The 17,636-nt window shown below is 60.9% G+C and overlaps 1 protein-coding gene across 3 annotated transcripts in view; it reads right to left on the bottom strand.

The window, feature by feature from the left end:
• Positions 1-240: 240 nt before the first annotated feature.
• The window catches only part of RGS3 (regulator of G protein signaling 3), a 92,859-nt gene continuing 75,463 nt past the window's right edge, over positions 241-17,636 (bottom strand). Inside the window, exons 11-16 of one of the 3 annotated variants that reach the window (XM_054174540.1) lie at positions 13,753-14,400; positions 6,767-6,840; positions 2,303-2,404; positions 1,509-1,570; positions 688-854; positions 241-596 (exon numbers count right to left, since the gene is read on the bottom strand). In XM_054174540.1, the coding sequence (XP_054030515.1) occupies positions 411-596; positions 688-854; positions 1,509-1,570; positions 2,303-2,404; positions 6,767-6,840; positions 13,753-14,400 (1,239 nt within the window). In that variant the 3' untranslated portion in view covers positions 241-410. Of the gene's footprint in view, positions 597-687; positions 855-1,508; positions 1,571-2,302; positions 2,405-2,525; positions 2,942-5,006; positions 5,266-6,766; positions 6,841-13,752; positions 14,401-17,636 lie in introns of those variants that run through there. The other 2 variants (XM_054174537.1, XM_054174538.1) reach the window with 2 other exon arrangements.

Genomic DNA, 17,636 nt, shown 5'->3' with positions numbered 1-17,636 from the left:
TGGGGGCCGGTCCAGTTCAGAAGTCTGTGATCCAGGGAAGATGTTCGCGGCGGTGCTGTCGGACCCCCTGCACAAAAGTCCTCCTGGCCGAGCCGGGGCCACTCGGCGCTCGCAGCTCAGGCGCTTCACAGTAGTCTCGAGGGAGCTTCCCTCCTGGCTAAGGTCCATGCCGGAGTCACCCCGAGGGCGTCGTACCAGCGATGGGGCAAGGGAGCAGTTCCAGACTGCTTGGCTCCTCGGCCTCCTGCTCGCTGCCATCAGCCGCCCCACGCCCGCCCGCAGCAGGAATAGGGCCTGGGGGCACGGGCGGCAGCGGGGAGGCAGCTCCCGCCGGGCCCCCGGGAAGGCCTCCGCTGCCCAGCTTCATGTAAACACACAGCTCCCGGCCTGCCCCCAGGGAGCCCGGGGCTCTACAGCGGGGAGCTGCCTTTCTTCTGGTTAATGATGTCCAAGTACAAGTCAGAGCGCAGGAAGCGGGGGTAGGAGTCCTTCTCCATCAGGCCGTAGATCCTCTTCTGCGCCAGGTCGAAGCAGCTGCGGGTGATGCTCTGCAGGTTCTCCTTGGTGTGCTCCCGCGTGTAGGAGTCCAGGTTGACCTGCAGGCAAAGAGAGCAGCGCCGGTGAGCAGCTCCCTGGGCCGCCTGCCGTGCCCCGGAGCCACGCACAGCGAGGGGAAGCAGCCCTCACCTCCTTGCAGGACTGGATGGCGATGTACTCGGAGAAGATTTTCTTGGCTTTGGAGACCATCTTGGACTGGGATTTGATCTTCTTGAACTCCTCGCAGGCCAGCCAGAACTCCAGGTTCTCCTCGCTGAACTCGGTGCGCAGGAAGGCCCTGAAGGCAGCCAGGCCATCTGTGGGGGCAGAGACACCGCTCTGCTTACAGCTCACGGGCAAGGAACGGCCCCCCGAGACCCTCGGCCCAACGGCCTCGCAAAGGTGCAACCTGAACCACCTCCCACACCACCCCCTAAAAACCCCTGCACAAAGCAGGCAGGGATGGCACTGCCAGGCCAAGCATGCCCACACAAGCCACCTGTGTGCTGAATCCACGGTCCCCAGCCCAGCTGCAGGCATGGAGAGCCAAGAGGAAGGCTGGGATTGTAGCAGGAGCAGCAAGAGGAACCTCTGGTTCCTCTGGCTGGGGGCTGGGTGTAGGACATGAGCACAGCTGTGACATGCAGGAAGGGAAATGGTGCAAAAGCACCTCCTGCCTCATAGGCCCCCTGCACAGCCCTGGACCCAGCACCAACACCAAGCACTCCCCAAGACAGAAGGGGGCTGCAGCCCATGCCACAGCCTTCCCCAGCCCAAAATTACTCCTTGGTGCAGGCAGGAGCAGAGGGGTGCAGGCAGGAGCAGAGGGGTGCAGGCAAGGGGCAGCCTCATTTCTCTTCATCTCCCCCCAGGCACTGGAAGGGATTAGCCAAGGAAATCCCAGCTTTATCCACACACATGCCTGGATATTCCCCCGAGAGCAGAGGCAGAAGAGCAGGGCAGACACTTACATTTGTGCAGCAGCAGCTTCTCCAGGGAGTCCCCCCACTTGAGAGCTTCCTCAGGAGTGGGCCTGTTGGGGAAGGACAGGGAGTTGGCAAAGTGAAGCTGTGGGAGCTGCCACCACACAGCACGAGCAGAACACTGCCAGGTGATAAAGCCCTGCTGGGAGCCTCAGTCCTGGCTCCAGCACTGCCAGGGCATCCACGGGCAGAGCCAGGCTCTGCACCAGGGGCATCACAACAGCTCTGCTGCCTTTAGATTGGCAGGAAGAAAACCCAGCACCAGGAATTCTGTGTGGGTGGCTGTGCCACTCAGGGGGTCTGAGTAAGAAGAGAAGCCCCGGGCAGAAGGCAGGAGGTCGCAGGAGAGCAGGGAGTTCAGCCCCCCCTGCCGAAGCAGCTGGATAAGCTGCCGGGAGCAAGAGCAGGCAGGGCTGATCGCCGGCTGCTGGAGCACCTCCAGAGCAAAGTGGTTATTCAAACCATCCTCCGGCCAGTTAAAATTCCACGTACAGGCACTGGCAGGAAGCAGCCATCAGGGAAATTTCCAGCCCGAGACATCACCGTGCCACATTCCAGGCACGGACCTCCCACCCACTCCGGGAGGAATTTTCAGCCAACTAATGTTCAGTGCCGCTGCGGGGACAAAAACTGTTTGTCCACACCTTCCGCACACAGGGTGATCCCAGCCTCCCCGCAGGTTACCCCGGGGATGATCCCTGCCTCCCGGGAGGGGATGCTCAGCCCAACGGCAGCTCACCCCGCAGCCTCCCATCCCCTCGCCAGCCGCCCGCGGCACCTACTTGAGCGATTTCAGCACTTTGTCCAGTTTGCCCGAGGGGTTGGCCCCCGGCGATTCGTTTCGCCGCCGGAAAATCCCCAGCCGGTTCTTCATGTCCTTGGCTCTAGAGGGAAGAGCAAGTTTTAGCAGGCAGGCGAGGGGCTGAGGGGGACAACCCAGCACCCCGGGGACCCGCCGGCAGCCTCAGTCCACGCTTCGCCCTCCGTCCCGTGCCCAGCACCTACTCCTTCATGGTGTGCCGGCGCTGCAGGCTGCCGTTGTGTGGTCTCTGCACGCCCAGCAGCATCTCGGCGTGAAACTCCAGAGGCTGGGGCTTGGAGAGGTCGCGAAAGAAGGGCATGGCTGCGGGGACGGCTGCGCAGCGGCTGCCGGCGCGACCGGCGCGGCCAGACGCTCGGTGCCGACTGACGCCAGCCCGGGGCCGAGCTCCGCTCCCTGCGGCCGGCGCGGAAGTGGGAGGAGGGTTCCGCGCCCAGAAGCTATAAATGCGGCGTGGGGCGGACGCGGCGTGGCTGAGCCAGGGCTGTGTCAGCCCCGCGGCCCTGCCAGACGGCTCGGCCGTTGCTGGGGAAACTCAGGGAAAGGTGGAAAAACCCTGGCGGAGGGCGGACAGTGAAGCCTTTGAGCAGGCGGCGGGGGAACGGCCGCGATCCACGGCGCTATTTATAGAGCGTCCCGGGCACGGCAGCGGGGCCGGCAGCGGGGCCGAGCGGCTGCAGAGCAGAGCCGAGCCCAGCAGAGCCAAGAGCCCTTCAGCATGGCCCCACCGCAGGCACAGTGCTGGGAGCCCACGCGGGACCCACTCGCACTTCGCCGGTGCCAGCCTGGAATGGGCATGGAGACATCGCTGTAAGGGGGTGGTTGGGGCTGGTAGTGCGTGGTGCTGAGGGGTGCTGGGGTACAGACACCCCGCGCTGCCACCCCGCGCTGCCACCCCGCGCTGCCACCCCGCGCATGTCCCCATCCTCTGTCCCTGGATGGACAGACTGACGTACGCCCGGACGCGGGGCTCCCGCGTCCCCCCGGAAACTGCCACGAGGACGATGCGGGGCGAAGATACTTGGCAAGTGCCATGGGAAAATAAGACCCCCCCCAGAGCCCAGCCCCAGCCTGGGCCCCGCTCCCCGGGACCAAGGCAGGGAGCAGGAGGTGGCAGAGGTGAGGGCGAGGTCGGGCACGGACAATGCTGCCCCCTTGTGGCACAGCCTCTGCATGACATCGCCGCTCAAAAGGGCGCAGGGGACGCGCAGGGGACATGCAGGGTTGACATGGGATGCTCCTCCTGCACCAAGCCTGGTGGTGTCACCAGGGTGGACAGAGCCCCAGGGTGGCATGGCCAGGCCACCCCTTGTCCCCTCACATGTCCCACAGCAGCAGGTCTATGCCAGGATGCTTGGAGGAGCCACCTCTGCCTGGCCAAGCCATGCCCAGGCTGGCTGGGGACATGAGGGGCAGAGGAGGGACTCAGAGCAAGGTTGTAGTCCACACCAAGTGGCACCATCTAGACCCGCAGCTCTCCAGTCCCAGAAGGGTACAATACAGCAACACACTGGGGGAAAAAACATCAGCAGTATCTCCAGGGCTCAGCCCTGACAGGTGCTGAGCACCTTGAGCCCTGGAAGGCATTCAGAGGCTTTCACCACCCCCCAGCCCCTGGTGCCATTGGTGCCCTCGTGGGGGGCATGGATGGCTTCACTGCCTTTGCATCACCCAGGCTGTGGTGCCAGCAGGACACACATCCCCCTGCTGCCAGCTGCTAGGCACAGTGCTGAGGTGGGAACAGCAGATCCCAGCACAGAGCCTGCCGCTCCAAACGCTGCATGCCACCCGCACCACACTGCCAGCCATGCTGGCAGCCAAGGACCAGCTGCCACGCAGAACAGCCCACCCCATGCAGCCCTGAGCCACAACTTCAGCAGTGTCTCCACAGCACAGCAGCCTGGTGCCCAGAGTGTCTTCCAAAGCCCTAACAGCTCCTTGAGTGTGACCCCAGCACACGTGGGCTGCTCGCAGCCGCAGAGCCCTCCGCACGGTGCCAGCCCTGCTGCACGCTGGGCACTGCGGTGCACAGCTCATCGCAGCTCGGGGGCAGATGTGCCAGCAGGTACCACCCAAGGAAGTTCATAGATTCATAGAATGATAGGATGGTTGGGTTGGAAGGGACCTCAAAGATCATCCAGTCCCAACCCCCTGCCATGGGGCAGCCCAGCTTGCTCAAGTCCTCATCCAGCCTGGCCTGGAACACCTCCAGGGAGGGAGCAGCCACAGCCTCCCTGGGCAACCTGTGCCAGTGTCTCACCACCCTCACTCACAACAATTTCTTCCTCATCTTCAATCTCAATCTGCCCTCTCCCAGCTCAAAGCCATTGCCCCTTGTCCTATCACTACAAGCCCTTGGCAAAAGTCCCTCCCCAACTTAAACCCCACTGCATCTCTTGCATACCCTTGCCAGTAACTGGCAGGGAACCAGGCTGCGGCCACTGCGGGCACAGGGCAGCCCCCAGTATCCTTGCACTGCCCATCTGCAGTACCAAACGCTGCAGTACAAACCCCCTCTCACTTAAAACTGCTGCTTGCTCTCTGGAATTGCCCCTAGGAAGCCATCTCCCCCTGGCACCTCACCCAACCCCGAGGCCACCTCCAGCCGCTTCAGAACCATCCCCGGCAGCGAGCATCACCCTCCTGGCAGGACGCCGGGCTCCTACCTTTCCAGGTACTTCTCCGAGAAGTCCACCATGGCGTGGCACAGCGAGGGGTGCCAGCTGCGAGCGGGGCTGGCAGAGCCTGCTGCTTGCAGGCAGCGAGGCGAGTGCCAAAGCCTGGCCACCGGCACCATAAATACTCCCCGCAGACGGCTGGCGACTGGGATGCGCAGCCAATAGCCGGGCGGTGCGATGCCAGGAGGGCTCCCAGCGCTCCCGCTGCCGGCTGGGGGTGAGGAGAAAACCCTCTGCAACCGCCCCTGACCCCGCTGAGCCTCCCCCCCCCGCCAGCCGAATTCCCCCGGCTCAGCGCCGCAGCAGGACGCGGGGACGTCCCCGCTGCAGGGACTCATTTCAATCCCAAGTGTCGCGGGGAGGGGGTGGAAATAACAACGAGCGCTAAAAATAGGCAGCGGCGAGCGGGCAGCGCGGAGCAACAGCGCCGCTCGCTGGCAGGCGGCACCCGCCCGTGTGCGCAGCCACCGGCTCAGACCGCCCCACGCCCCCTCAGCTGCCCAAACCACCTCCACCTGCCCCGAGACACGAGGAGTGGGGGAAAACCCAGCCCCCGGCACCCCCACGCCCGTGGCACCTGCACCCTGCGTGACAGAGCCAGAGGAGGTTTGTTCCCAAACCTCTGCCCGTGTCCCTGCCCCGGCACCTGCCCTCTCCAGCTGTGCTCCTGGGAAGCAAGGGCCACGGCTGCCTTGTCCTTGCCCAGACCCACTCTTTGGCACCCCTAAAGCCTTACCCCAGGGCAGGCAGAGGGGCTGCAAGTGTCCCTCGGTGGCCCCTGCACTCAGTGCCCCGGGTATGCTGCCCCTGTACCGGGCTGTGCTGCGGAGGGCTGGAGCCTGTCCCCGGTGGGAAACCTCCCCATTCCTCCTCCCGGCATGGGGCCAGCAGGATGGAGGCCCCCAGCTCATGTTTCACTGCTTCATGTCCTCTCCCTGACCCCAGCACCGCTGGAGTCAAGCTCTGCCGGCACCAGGGAAACCTTTCTCCCCACGCCACCAGCAAGAGCCAGCTGCTTTGTCCCTGCTCTAGCTGCAGGAGTCCCTCCTCACTGCAGGGGGGTTGGACTAGGTGAGCTTGAAGGGTCCCTTCCCACCCAAACCAGTCTGTGGTTCGATGATCTGCCAAAGCCAGGCAAAGAGGGGCTGTGAGCTGTACCCAGTGAAACTCCCACCCTCCTCCCTGAAAATCACCACTCCTCCCATCACAGAATCATAGAAGCACAGAAAGGGTTGGATTGGAAAGGACCCTAAGGGTTATCCAGTTCCAAGCCCCTGCCATGGGCAGGGACACCTCCCCCCAGCCCAGCTTGCTCAAGGCCTCATCCAGCCTGGCCTTCAACACCTCCAGGCAGGAGGCAGCCACAGCCTCCCTGGGCAGCCTGTGCCAGGCTCTCCCCAGCCTCACTCTCAACAATTTCTTCACTCTCAACAATTTCTTCCTCCTCTCCACTCTCAGTCTCCCCTCTCCCAGCTCAAAGCCATTGTTCCTCAGCCTGGCACTCCCAGCCCTTGTCCAGAGTCCCTCCCCAGCTCTCCTGCAGCCCCTTCAAGGCTGCTCTGAGGTCTCCCTGGAGCCTTCTCTTGTCCAGGCTGAAGTGAGACCTTATCCCATGAGTGTCTTTGAGTGTCTTTGATGCTTTCTTCCCAGAAAAGCTTGAGGGAACAAGACAGGAAGATCCCAAGGGTCAGCAGGGCTCAGCTGAGGTGTCTGAGCACAGCAAACAGCCAGCAGGATGTGACACTTACAGGCTCCTGCTCTGTTTCTTGCGGGAGGCCTCATCCCCTTCATCACAGCTGCACTCAGGGTCGGCTCCACTCAGCTGCAGAGGGAACAGAAACACAGTGTTGGCACCACCATGCCACTGCATGCCCACAGTGGCACTCCCAAGTGTCACCAACCAGCCCTGCCAGCATTCCCTGTGGTCCCCTCACCCACACAGCCACAGCCTCCCCAGGGCTCCTTCCCCACCACCACAGCTGGCTGTGACCACGCCGTGGGACAAGTTTCACTCCAGCAAGGTTTAAAGGTTTGACCTTTTCCAACCAAGAGAGTCCTATGATTCTATGGGAACCTGCCTCCTCCCATCCACCCTCTGCCACCTCCAGTCCCTGGAGCACCTGAAGAGACAGCCAGGCTGGGGGCAGAGGTACCCATCCAGGCCCAAGATGCTGAGTGGTACCTGCATCCCCTTTCCTGATGCTCCTATTCCTGCTGTCTTTAGTGGGCACAGGGACCCCTCCACAGCCCACAGAGCACCTTGTCCCCCCAGAACCAGGCTGGACACTCAAAATCAATCAAGGGTCCCCTAGCAGACCCCAGGAAGGAAAAAAATCAGAGCAGTTCAGCCTTAACTGAGTCATGTAATGTCAACTTTGAAGCCCAAGGAGCACTCAGAGGGCTGCACAACCTGACCACCATTCTGGCATGGCCTGGGCAAACTAAAGGGACCTTGGAGGCACCATGAGCTCTGGACAGCACCAGTGCAGCCTCCAAATCATGAAGCCTGGGGTCAAGCATGGGGGAATCCTGGGACCACCACAGGTCTTGGGCTTTAGTAATTCATCCACCATAAGTGATAGGAGGAGAGGAAAGAGGCTCAGGCCGCACCAGGGGAGGTTTATGTTGGACATTAGGAAAAAACTCCTGCACTGAGAGGGGCATCAGGCACTGGAACAGGCTGCCCAGGGCAGTGGTGGAGCCACCACCCCTGGAGGGGTTCAGAAGATACTTGGATGAGGAGCTCAGGGACATGGTCTCAGTACCTGAAGGGAGCCCAGATGAAAGCTGGGATATTAGGAAGAAATTCTTTAGAGTGAGGGTGGGGAGACACTGGCACAGGTTGCCCAGGGAGGCTGTGGCTGCCTCCTGCCTGGAGGCCTTGAGCACCCTGGGCTGGTGGGAGGTGTCCCTGCCCATGGGAGAGGGTTGGCACTGAATGATCCTGAAGGTCCCTTCCAACCCAATCCCCTCGATGGTCTAACTTTGTGTCCAGGGAGAGGTTAGGTTATGATTGGGCTCAGTGATCTTTTCCAGCCAGGTGATTCTACCATCACTGAGTGAGCCTGGAAGACGCTCTGGGCTGGAGCACCGCTGGGGGCTGCCGGGGGCTTGCCAGGATCCCCATCCCGCGGCCGTGCCGTGGGAACCTGCCGCGCAGCGCCGCGGCCCCCGCTGGAGGCTGCCGCCGCTTCCTTCCACTCTGCGCCCGGCTTTCCGGAGCCGATGGGCCGCGAACAATGCAGCCCTCGCACGGCACCTTCCCCGGGCAGCCCGGGCCCCGCGGGCGAGCTGGCCGCGGCGACGCGCAGCCGGAGCCCGCTTCCTGCCATTGTCCTGCCAGGCTCCGCCGCGCTCGGGGACGGAAGGCAGCGGCGGAGCTCGCCCCGGGAGCCCAGCGCGGCGGCCACGGCGTGCGCTGGAAACGGCCTCCTCCCGGCGAGGACCGCGGGAGAGGGATGGAGCGAGGGGGAACGGCCTCACGCTGCACCAGGGAAGGTCTGGGGTGGACATCAGGAAATGGTTTGTCACTGAAAGGGTTGTCAGGCACTGGAGGAGGCTGCCCAGGGAGGTGGGGGAGTCACTGTTCCTGGAGGGGTTTCAAAGTCCTGTAGAGGAGGTGCCTGGGGATAGGGTTTAGTGGTGGACTTGGTAGAGTAGGGTTAGTGGTTGGACTCAGTGATCTTTTCCAAGCTAATTAATGATTAACCCCCATGGATCAGTACAGGCTGGAGCTGATCTGTTGGGAGAGCAGCTCCAGGAAAAAGGAGCTGGGAATCCTGGTGGACAGAAGGATGCCCATGAGCCAGCATGTGCCCTCATGGCCAGGAAGGCCAAAGGCATCCCAGGGTGCATCAAGGAGGTGGCCAGCAGGTCAAGGGAGGAGAAGTTCTCCTCCCCTTCCACTCTGCCCTGATGAGGCCACATCTGGAGCAATGTGTCCAGTTCTGGGCTTCCCAGTTCCAGCAGGACAGGGACTTGCTGGAGAGGGTACAGCAAAGGTGCTGAGGGCACAGCAACATCTCTGATGAGGAGAGACTGAGAGAATTGGAGCTTTCTAGTCTGGGAAAGAGCAGCCTGAGGGGGATCTCATCAGTGCTGATCAGTATTTAAAGGGTGGGTGTCAGGAGCATGGGGCAGGATTCTTTCAGGACAAGGGGCAATGGGCTCAAACCTGAACATATGAAGTCTCATCTAAACATGGGGAGGAACTTCTTGAGTGTGAGGGTGCTGGGCAGCCCTGGAGCAGTCTGCCCAGAGAGGTGGTGGAGTCTCCACCTCTGGAGACATTCAAAACCTGCCTGAACATGGTCCTGTGTGGCTGTCCTGAGTGCCCCTGCCTTGGCAGGGGAGTTGGACTCAATGATCTCCAGAAGTCCCTTCCAGCTGCTAACATTCTCCCTTGCTAACTGCTAACAACCTCCCTTCAGGTAGCTGTAGACAGCAGTAAGGAGGAGGCTCAGGGGAGACCTTCTTGCTCTCTCCAACTCCCTGAAGGGAGGTTGTAGCCAGGTGGGGGTTGGGCTCTTCTGCCAGGCACCCAGCACCAGAACAAGAGGACACAGTCTCATGCTGTGCCAGGGGAGGTTTGGGCTGGATGTTAGGAAGAATTCTTCCCAGCAAGAGAGATTGGCCATGGGAATGTGCTGCCCAGGGAGGTGGTGGAGTCCCCATCCCTGGAGGTGTTTAGGAAGAGCCTGGATGGGGTGCTTGGTGCCATGGGTTAGTTAATCAGATGGTGCTGGGTGATGGGTTGGACTTGATGATCTCTGAGGTCTTTTCCAACCTGGTTAATTCTATTCTATTCTATTCCATTCCATTCCATTCCATTCCATTCCATTCCATTCCATTCCATTCCATTCCATTCATTCTGTGATTTTGTAAGGAGGGGAGCAGGGAGGCATGCTGAGCAGGAAGGCATGCTGAGCAGGGAGGCATGCTAGGCAGGGAGGCATGCTGGGCAGGAAGACATTAGAAGGGCCACCAAAAGAAGCCCCTCTGAAATGGTCCCCGAGGGACAAACCCCCCAGCCCCCTGGTGGATGCTGTGGACCTGCTGCCGAGGTCTCCACGTGGAGGTGTCACTGGTGCTCGGCAGCTTAGTGCTGCTGCTGCAGGGGATCCACAGGAGACCTGCACATCACTTTCCTGCTCCAGAAACCGTGGAGGGTTTCACTGAACAAGTCAAAAGGCACAGCCCAACAGCGTCAATCAGAATCAACAACCAGGATGGAAGAGACCTCCGGGATCATCAAGTCCAACCAATGACCCAACCCTACCTAATCAACCTGACCGTGGCGCTGAGCGCCTCGTCCATCATCCGCACTGGATGGGAGAGGAGCACCTCTGCTGAAAGGCACCCACCAGCTCAGCCCCCACAGCGCAGCTGGGGGCTCTCTGCGGCAGCGCGGAGCATGCAGCCAGCCCGGTGCCGGCCGCGCTGCGAGCCGCGCACTCCCCGGCCGCACACACAGGGGGCGCTGTGAGACCTCGCTGCAGCAGCCTCGCCACCGGCAGCTCCGACGGGACGCCCTCGGGATGCACTGCTGCCGTCACAGCACCACAGAATCACCAAGGCTGGAAGAGACCTCAAAGATCGAGTCCAAGCTGGCACCACAGACCTCATGACCAGACCATGGCACCAAGGGCCACATCCAATCCCCTCTGGAACACCTTCAGGGATGGGGACTCCACCACCTCCCTGGGCAGCACATCCCAGTGGCCAATGACTCTCTTAGTGAAGAACTTTCTCCTCACCTTGAGCCTAAACTTCCCCTGGCACAGCTTGAGACTGTGTCCTCTTGTTCTGATGCTGTTTGCCTGGCAGAAGAGACCAACCCCCACCTGGCTACAACCTCCCTGCAGGGAGTTGCAGAGAGCAAGAAGGTCTCCCCTGAGCCTCCCCTTCTCCAGGCTAAGCAACCCCAGCTCCCTCAGCCTCTCCTCCCAGGGCTGTGCTCCAGACCCCTCCCCAGCTTTGTTGCCCTTCTCTGGACACCTTCAAGTCTCTCAATGTCCTTCTTGAGCTGAGGAGCCCAGAACTGGACACAGGACTCAAGGTGTGGCCTCAGCAGTGCTGAGCACAGGGCACAAGGACTTCCCTGCTCCTGCTGGCCACACTCTTCCTGATGCAGGCCAGGATGCCCTTGGCCTTCTTGGCCCCCTGGGCACACTGCTGGCTCATGTTCAGCTGCTGTCAATCAGTACCCCCAGGTCCCTCTCTGCCTGGCTGCTCTCGGCCACTCTGCCCCCAGCCTGTAGCTCTGCCTGGGGTTGCTGTGGCCAAAGTGCAGCCCCTGGCACTTGGACTTGTTGAATGCCATCCTGTTGGCCTCTGCCCATCTGCCCAGCCTGGCAAGGTCCCTCTGCAGAGCTCTCCAACCCTCTCACAGATCAACTCCTGCCCCCAGCTTGCTGTCATCTGCACATTTACTGCTGATGGACTCCATCCCCTCCTCCAGATCATCAGTCAAGATATTGAACAGGCTGGGGCCCAGCACTGCTCCCTGGGGCACACCACTGGTGCCTGGCTGCCAGCTGGCTGTGGCACCATTCACCACCACTCTCTGGGCTCAGCCTCCAGCCAGTTCCTAACCCAGCTCAGAGAGCTGCTGCCCAAGCCAGGGGCTGACAGCTTGGCCAGGAGTTTGCTGTCACCACCTCCCCTGCCTCCGTGCCAGGCAGAGGGGGTGTCCCTGCCACACAGGTGTCCTTTCTGGCTAGGATCTGGGCAGGGGGCTCACCCCCAGCATACTATCACTGGCATGAGCCTCCAAGGGGGTTTGGGCTGCCCTTTGCACAGCAGTCCCATCTGATCAGCCTGTCAGACCTGCAAGGGTCCCCTGCTGGGGACCCTGAGCACCCAAGGTGCCCCAGGAAACAGCATCAGAGGTGACCTCTCCAGCAGCACAAGCCTGGCAGGAAGAGGGTAACTTCATCCCAGATTTACAGTCATAGAAGTGTTTGGGTTGGAAAAGCCCTCCAAGATCATCCAGTCCAAGCATCAACCCAACACCACCCTGGCCACAGTGCCACACCTCCAGGGATGGGGACTCCACCACCCCCCTGGCCAGCCTGTTCTGCTGTGCTTGGTGGCATGCAGGGCTTAGTACCAGCCCCTCCTGCCAAGGAGCCATGGAGCAGCATGGGCTGTGGTCCTGAGCTCTGTCTGCAAGGTGGTTCTGAGCAGCATGACATAGTCCTCAGCCATGCAACAAAGTCCTCAGTCATGCAACATGATCCCGGGCAATGCAATGAGGTTCTGAGCCATACAACGAGGTCCTGAGCCATGCAACATGATCCCAGGCAATGCAATGAAGTCCTGAGCCATGCAACAAGGTCCTGAGCCATACAACAAGGTCTTGAGCCATGCAACGAGGTCCTGAGCCATGCAACGAGGTCCTGAGCCATGCAACGAGGTCTTGAGCCATGCAACAAGGTCCTGAGCCATGCAACATGACCCCAGGCAATGCAATGAGGTCCTGAGCCATGCAAGGAGGTCCTGAACCAAGCAATACAGCCCCAAGCAGAGCAGTGCCCACAGCCACTGGCAGAGCTCAAGCTGGCATGAGCTTGGTTGGGCAGGGCAGGGTGCAGGTCCCTCAGCACCCAGCCAGGGAGAGCAGGAGAAGCAGCACACTGCTCTCCCCCAGCCTGTGCCCTGGCACATGGCTTCCTGCAGGAGCACAGCCCAGGGGGCACAGGGAGCACCCCGGGCTCAGGGCTGGAGAGCAGAGGCCAGCCCCGGTCTGAGCTCCTCCTCCCTCGCTGCTCCTCCCCTCTGCTCGTCAGGGTCTGAAGTCGCTGCTGACCTCAAGCTCTTCCTGAGACAGACCCCCCCAGGAGGTCACAGCCCTGTGAGAGGCTGGCAAGGCAGAAAGCCTCCCTGCTCCTGGCATCCCCGAGCACATCAGGGACTGTCTGTCCCTGGAGGACCTGTGGGGCCTGGCTGTTTCCTGTCCCCGCTGCTGTGGGCAGCTCTTTGCTAGTGCAGACACCCAGGGGCACCTCACATTCCACAGGTCTCAGCAGCTCTCCAGGACGTGGGACCCTGCAGGATCTGGCTGCACTGGTGGGAGATGCCCACCCACACTGGCTCTGGGTGACGTCCCCTGGGTGCTAAGCATCTCCCAGAGCTGAGCACCAGCGGCAGAGACCTTCCTGGCCCCTCAGACAGCAGTTTTGCTGTGGCCATAGGGAGAGGGGCCATGTGTGGTGCTGAGGGAGGTGGTCCAGCACCAGACTTGCTAGAGTTAGAGAATCACAGAACCATAGACTTGTTTGGGCTGGAAAAGCCCTTGGAGATCATCCATTCTGAGCACCAACCCAACCCCACCAGGGCCATCAAACCATATCCCCAGGTGCCATGGCCACACATTTCTTCTACACTTCCAGGGATGGGGACTCCACCACCTCCCTGGGCAGCCTCTGCCCATCCCTGACCACTCTTGAAGCATAGATAATTTTCCTCCTCTCCAACCTGTCCCTGCCCTGGCACAACTCCAGGCCATTTCCTCTCCTCCTATCCCCTGAGACTAGGGAGAAGAGCCCAACCCCCAGCTCACTGCAACCTCCTGTCAGGGAGCTGTAGAGAGCAATGAGGTCTCCCTCAGCCTCCTCTTCTCCAGGCTCCTAAAGGTCCTTTCCAGCTGACCCAGCTCTCTGGTTCTGTGCCAGGACACCCCAGGAGCTCCTCAGTCCCCACTGCCAGGCAGGAGCTGGCTGCCCCGCGTTACCTTCCTGTGGCCTGAGAACAGCAGGGTGAGCTGGTGGATGGAGCCTCCATTTCTGGTGAGCTCTTTCTTGAGGGTCCTGGGGGAGGGCAGGGCCCAGTGGCCCTGGGTGCTGTGGCTGTCAGAGCAGTTGAGGGTGGTGTCAGAGGTGAAGCAGTGGCTCCTGGTGTCCTGCAGCAGGCTGCCCTCGCTGTGGGTGCGGCGCCGCAGGGAGCTCTGCACGCTCAGGGTGTAGCCGGGCTGGGAGGTCTCGATCATGCTGCTGCGCTTCGCCTCCTTCCTCTCCAGGTACTGCTCGTCACTGTCCTCCTCCTCCTCCTCATCTTCCTCCTCCTCCTCCTCCTCCTCCTCCTCCTCCTCCTCCCCGTCCCCGTCCACGGAGCTGCCGGCCAAGCCCGAGGCGCTCTGGCTGAAGGTGCTGTCGAGCCGCAGCTCAGGGATGACGAAGGCTGGCACCAGGCTGGGCTGCTCCTCTCCCCTCTTGGTGCCCACAGGCTGCTTTGCTGCCAGGAGAGGACCCTGGGTGGCTCCCAGAGCTTCCCAGGGCTCAGCCAGAGCCGGTGCCTTTGCTGCCAGAGGAGCATCACCTGCTGCTCTCTTCCCATCCTCCGAGTGCATCTGTCCTGGTGTCTCAGTGTCCGTCTCCAGCATCTGCCCAGAAGAGAGGATGAAGAAGGATGAAGGCTGAGGCATCCCAGGTCTCTCACTGGCTGCCTCCCTGCTCCTAATACCCCAACCACAAGGCTGGCACCGATCTGTGCAGCCCTAGCAGTGCTCTGCTGGGGTTGGTCAGCATCGTGCCCGTGTGCCCAGGTGGTGGCAGGTCACCCATCACTGCCACAGCACCCAGGCCTGGTGCTGATCCCTGGCTTCCTCCAGCAGCACTGAGCTGGTGGGGGTGAGGCAGCAGTGGGATGGAGCCACTCAGCTCCTACCTCAGAGCAGGTAGCTCTGGGGGGTTTGGAGGGAACCAGGGGAGCTGGTGGCACACAGACAGAGCCAGCATCATCCTTACCCCAACAGCTCCACTGTGCCCCTCTCAGCTGCTGGGGGGGCTCAGCCCTGCAGACACCTTCCTGAGGTGAGCAGAGCAGCAGAGCAAACCAGCAGCTCTCATCCAGCAGCTCCAGGCTGTTCAATGCAGAAGGGCAGTGCCAGGCTGTTGCTGCCCAGGCTCTGCCCAGCCACAGCCACCAGCAGCTCAGCTCCCCAGGCACTGCCCCAGCTGTGGGGCTGCCCATGGCCACCCCACAGAATCAACCAGGTTGGAAGAGACCTCCAAGGTCATCAAGTCCAACTGATCACCAACCCCAACCAACCAACCAGACCTTGGCACTGAGTGCCTCATCCATGCCCTGCACAGATGGGGCTCAGCAAAGCCACAACCACTCCCAGGTTTAAGCTGGGTTTTGCCACCTTTCCTCTGCAGCTGGGAAAGGCCTAAGCAAGCTCTGCCCTTTCAGAGGGCTGCCTGAACATGAGCCAGCAGTGTGCCCAGGGGGCCAAGAAGGCTAAGGGCATCCTGGCCTGCATCAGGAACAGTGTGGCCAGCAGGAGCAGGGAAGTCCTTGTGCCCTGTGCTCAGCACTGCTGAGGCCACACCTTGAGTCCTGTGTCCAGTTCTGGGCTCCTCAGGTTAGGAAAGATCACAGTCTCACAGTATCACCAAGGCTGGAAGAGACCTCAAAGATCATCAAGTCCAACCTGGCACCACAGACCTCATGACTAAACCATGGCTCCAAGTGCCACATCCAATCCCCTCTTGAAGATGTTGAGCTGCTGGAAGGTGTCCAGAGAAGGGCAACAGAGCTGGGGAGGGGTCTGGAGCACAGCCCTGGGAGGAGAGGCTGAGGGAGCTGGGGTTGCTTAGCCTGCAGAAGAGGAGGCTCAGGGGAGACCTTCTTGCTCTCTCCAACTCCCTGCAGGGAGGTTGTAGCCAGGTGGGGGTTGGTCTCTTCTGCCAGGCAAACAGCATCAGAACAAGAGGACACAGTCTCAAGCTGTGCCAGGGGAGGTTGAGGCTGGAGGTGAGGAGAAAGTTCTTCACTGAGAGAGCTGTTAGCCATTGGGATGTGCTGCCCAGGGAGGTGGTGGAGTCACCATCCCTGGAGGTGATCAAAAAAGGCTTGGATGAGGCACTTGGAGCCATGGTTTAGCTGTCAGGAGGTGCTGGGTGACAGGTCACAGGTTGGACTTGATGATCTCTGAGGTCTTTTCCAACTTGCTTGATTCTCTGATTCTATGAAAAGCCAGGAGCAGCCCAAGGGAATCCTTCCCACACAACACCACCAGAGCTGGGCTCTCTCTCCTGTGTGATTTGCCCTTTGCAGAGGGAATTTTCCCTTTGTGATTTTCCCTTTTCCTCCTCTGAACCAAAGGGGCAAAACCAGCTCAGCAGGGGGGAGAAAGATTGGAGACAAATCCTCCCTCTGGGAAGCAGTTCCCAGCTAGGCAGACCCTGCAGGGCTGGGGCAGGAGGCATTGCACAGCACCAGCCCTAGGTCACCCCCCAAAAAAGTGTCTGTGTATTCCCAGTTAAGGTCCAGCACCTTCCTGAGCCCAGCACAGCCAGACAGCTGGAGGCAACAGAGCCCCAGAGGCATTAGGCTGACTTCAGCATCAACAAGAGCAGCAGTCCCAGGAGTCAGCCCCACGTCCCCCAGGGAAAAGACATCCATGGAGCTGACAGAGGAGGTATCCCCCACAGTGGTCTCATCTCTTGAGAGCAGATCCCTGCCAGCATCCCCTGGGACAGGCAGTGGGCTGCTGAGCACCTCCTGGCCCTGCAGAGCTGGCACGCTGGGGTTGTGACCCAGCATCACCAGGGAGAGAGATGCAGGTGGGGGGCTGCAAAAGCTGCTGGCAGCCCAGGGAGCAGCCTGGGGGTGCTGGGGGTAAGCCTGTGGCAGGTTTAGGCTGTACCTTTGAAATCCTCCACAGATCTTGAACAGGAAGTGGTAGAATGTCAATAAATCACCTTTGGGTGTGAAAAGGGAAATAGTGCTAAGGTCTGAACACTCCCTTTGCACAGAGAGCAGGCAGAAAGCTGAGATCAAGCTGTCAGCCCCTGGCTTGGGCAGCAGCTCTCTGAGCTGGGTTAGGAACTGGCTGGAGGCTGAGCCCAGAGAGTGGTGGTGAATGGTGCCACAGCCAGCTGGCAGCCAGGCACCAGTGGTGTGCCCCAGGGAGCAGTGCTGGGCCCTGTGCTCTTTCACATCTTCATTGATGATCTGGATGAGGGCATTGAGTCCATCCTCAGTTAATGTGCAGATGACACCAAGCTGGGGGCAGGAGTTGATCTGTGAGAGGGTAGGAGAGCTCTGCAGAGGGACCTTGCCAGGCTGGGCAGATGGGCAGAGGCCAAGGGCAGGAGATTGAACAGATCCAAGTGCCAGGGGCTGCACATTGGCCACAGTAACCCCAGGCAGTGCTACAGGCTGGGAGGAGCAGCTGAGCAGCCTGGAGGAGGCTGAGGGGAGACCCTCTACAACTCCCTGACAGGAGGCTGGAGCCAGGTGGGGCTTGGTCTCTTCTCTCAAGTTACAAGCTCTAGGTGATGCTGCTCTGGCAGGGGGGTTGGGGCAGGTATCCCCTGAGGTCCCTTCCAAGCCCTACCATTTTGTGATCCTGTGACAAGAAGAAACAGCCTCAGGTAGCCTCAGGAGAGGCTTAGGTTGGACATGAGAAACAATTTCTTCCTCAGAAGGGTTGCCAAGGCCTGGCCCAGGCTGCCCAGGGCAGTGGTGGAGTCCCCCATCCCTGGAGGGATTCCAAAGCTGTGTAGATGTGGTGCTGAGGGCCATGGTTTGGTGGTGCCCTGGCAGTGCTAAGGGTTGGGCTTGATGCTCTGAAAGGTCCTTTCCAATCCAAAGGGCTCCATGGTTCTA

This window comes from Dryobates pubescens, chromosome 29, assembly GCF_014839835.1.
Source record: "Dryobates pubescens isolate bDryPub1 chromosome 29, bDryPub1.pri, whole genome shotgun sequence".
Lineage (NCBI taxonomy): Eukaryota > Metazoa > Chordata > Aves > Piciformes > Picidae > Dryobates > Dryobates pubescens.
This window is presented reverse-complemented; position numbering and strand designations above follow the sequence as displayed.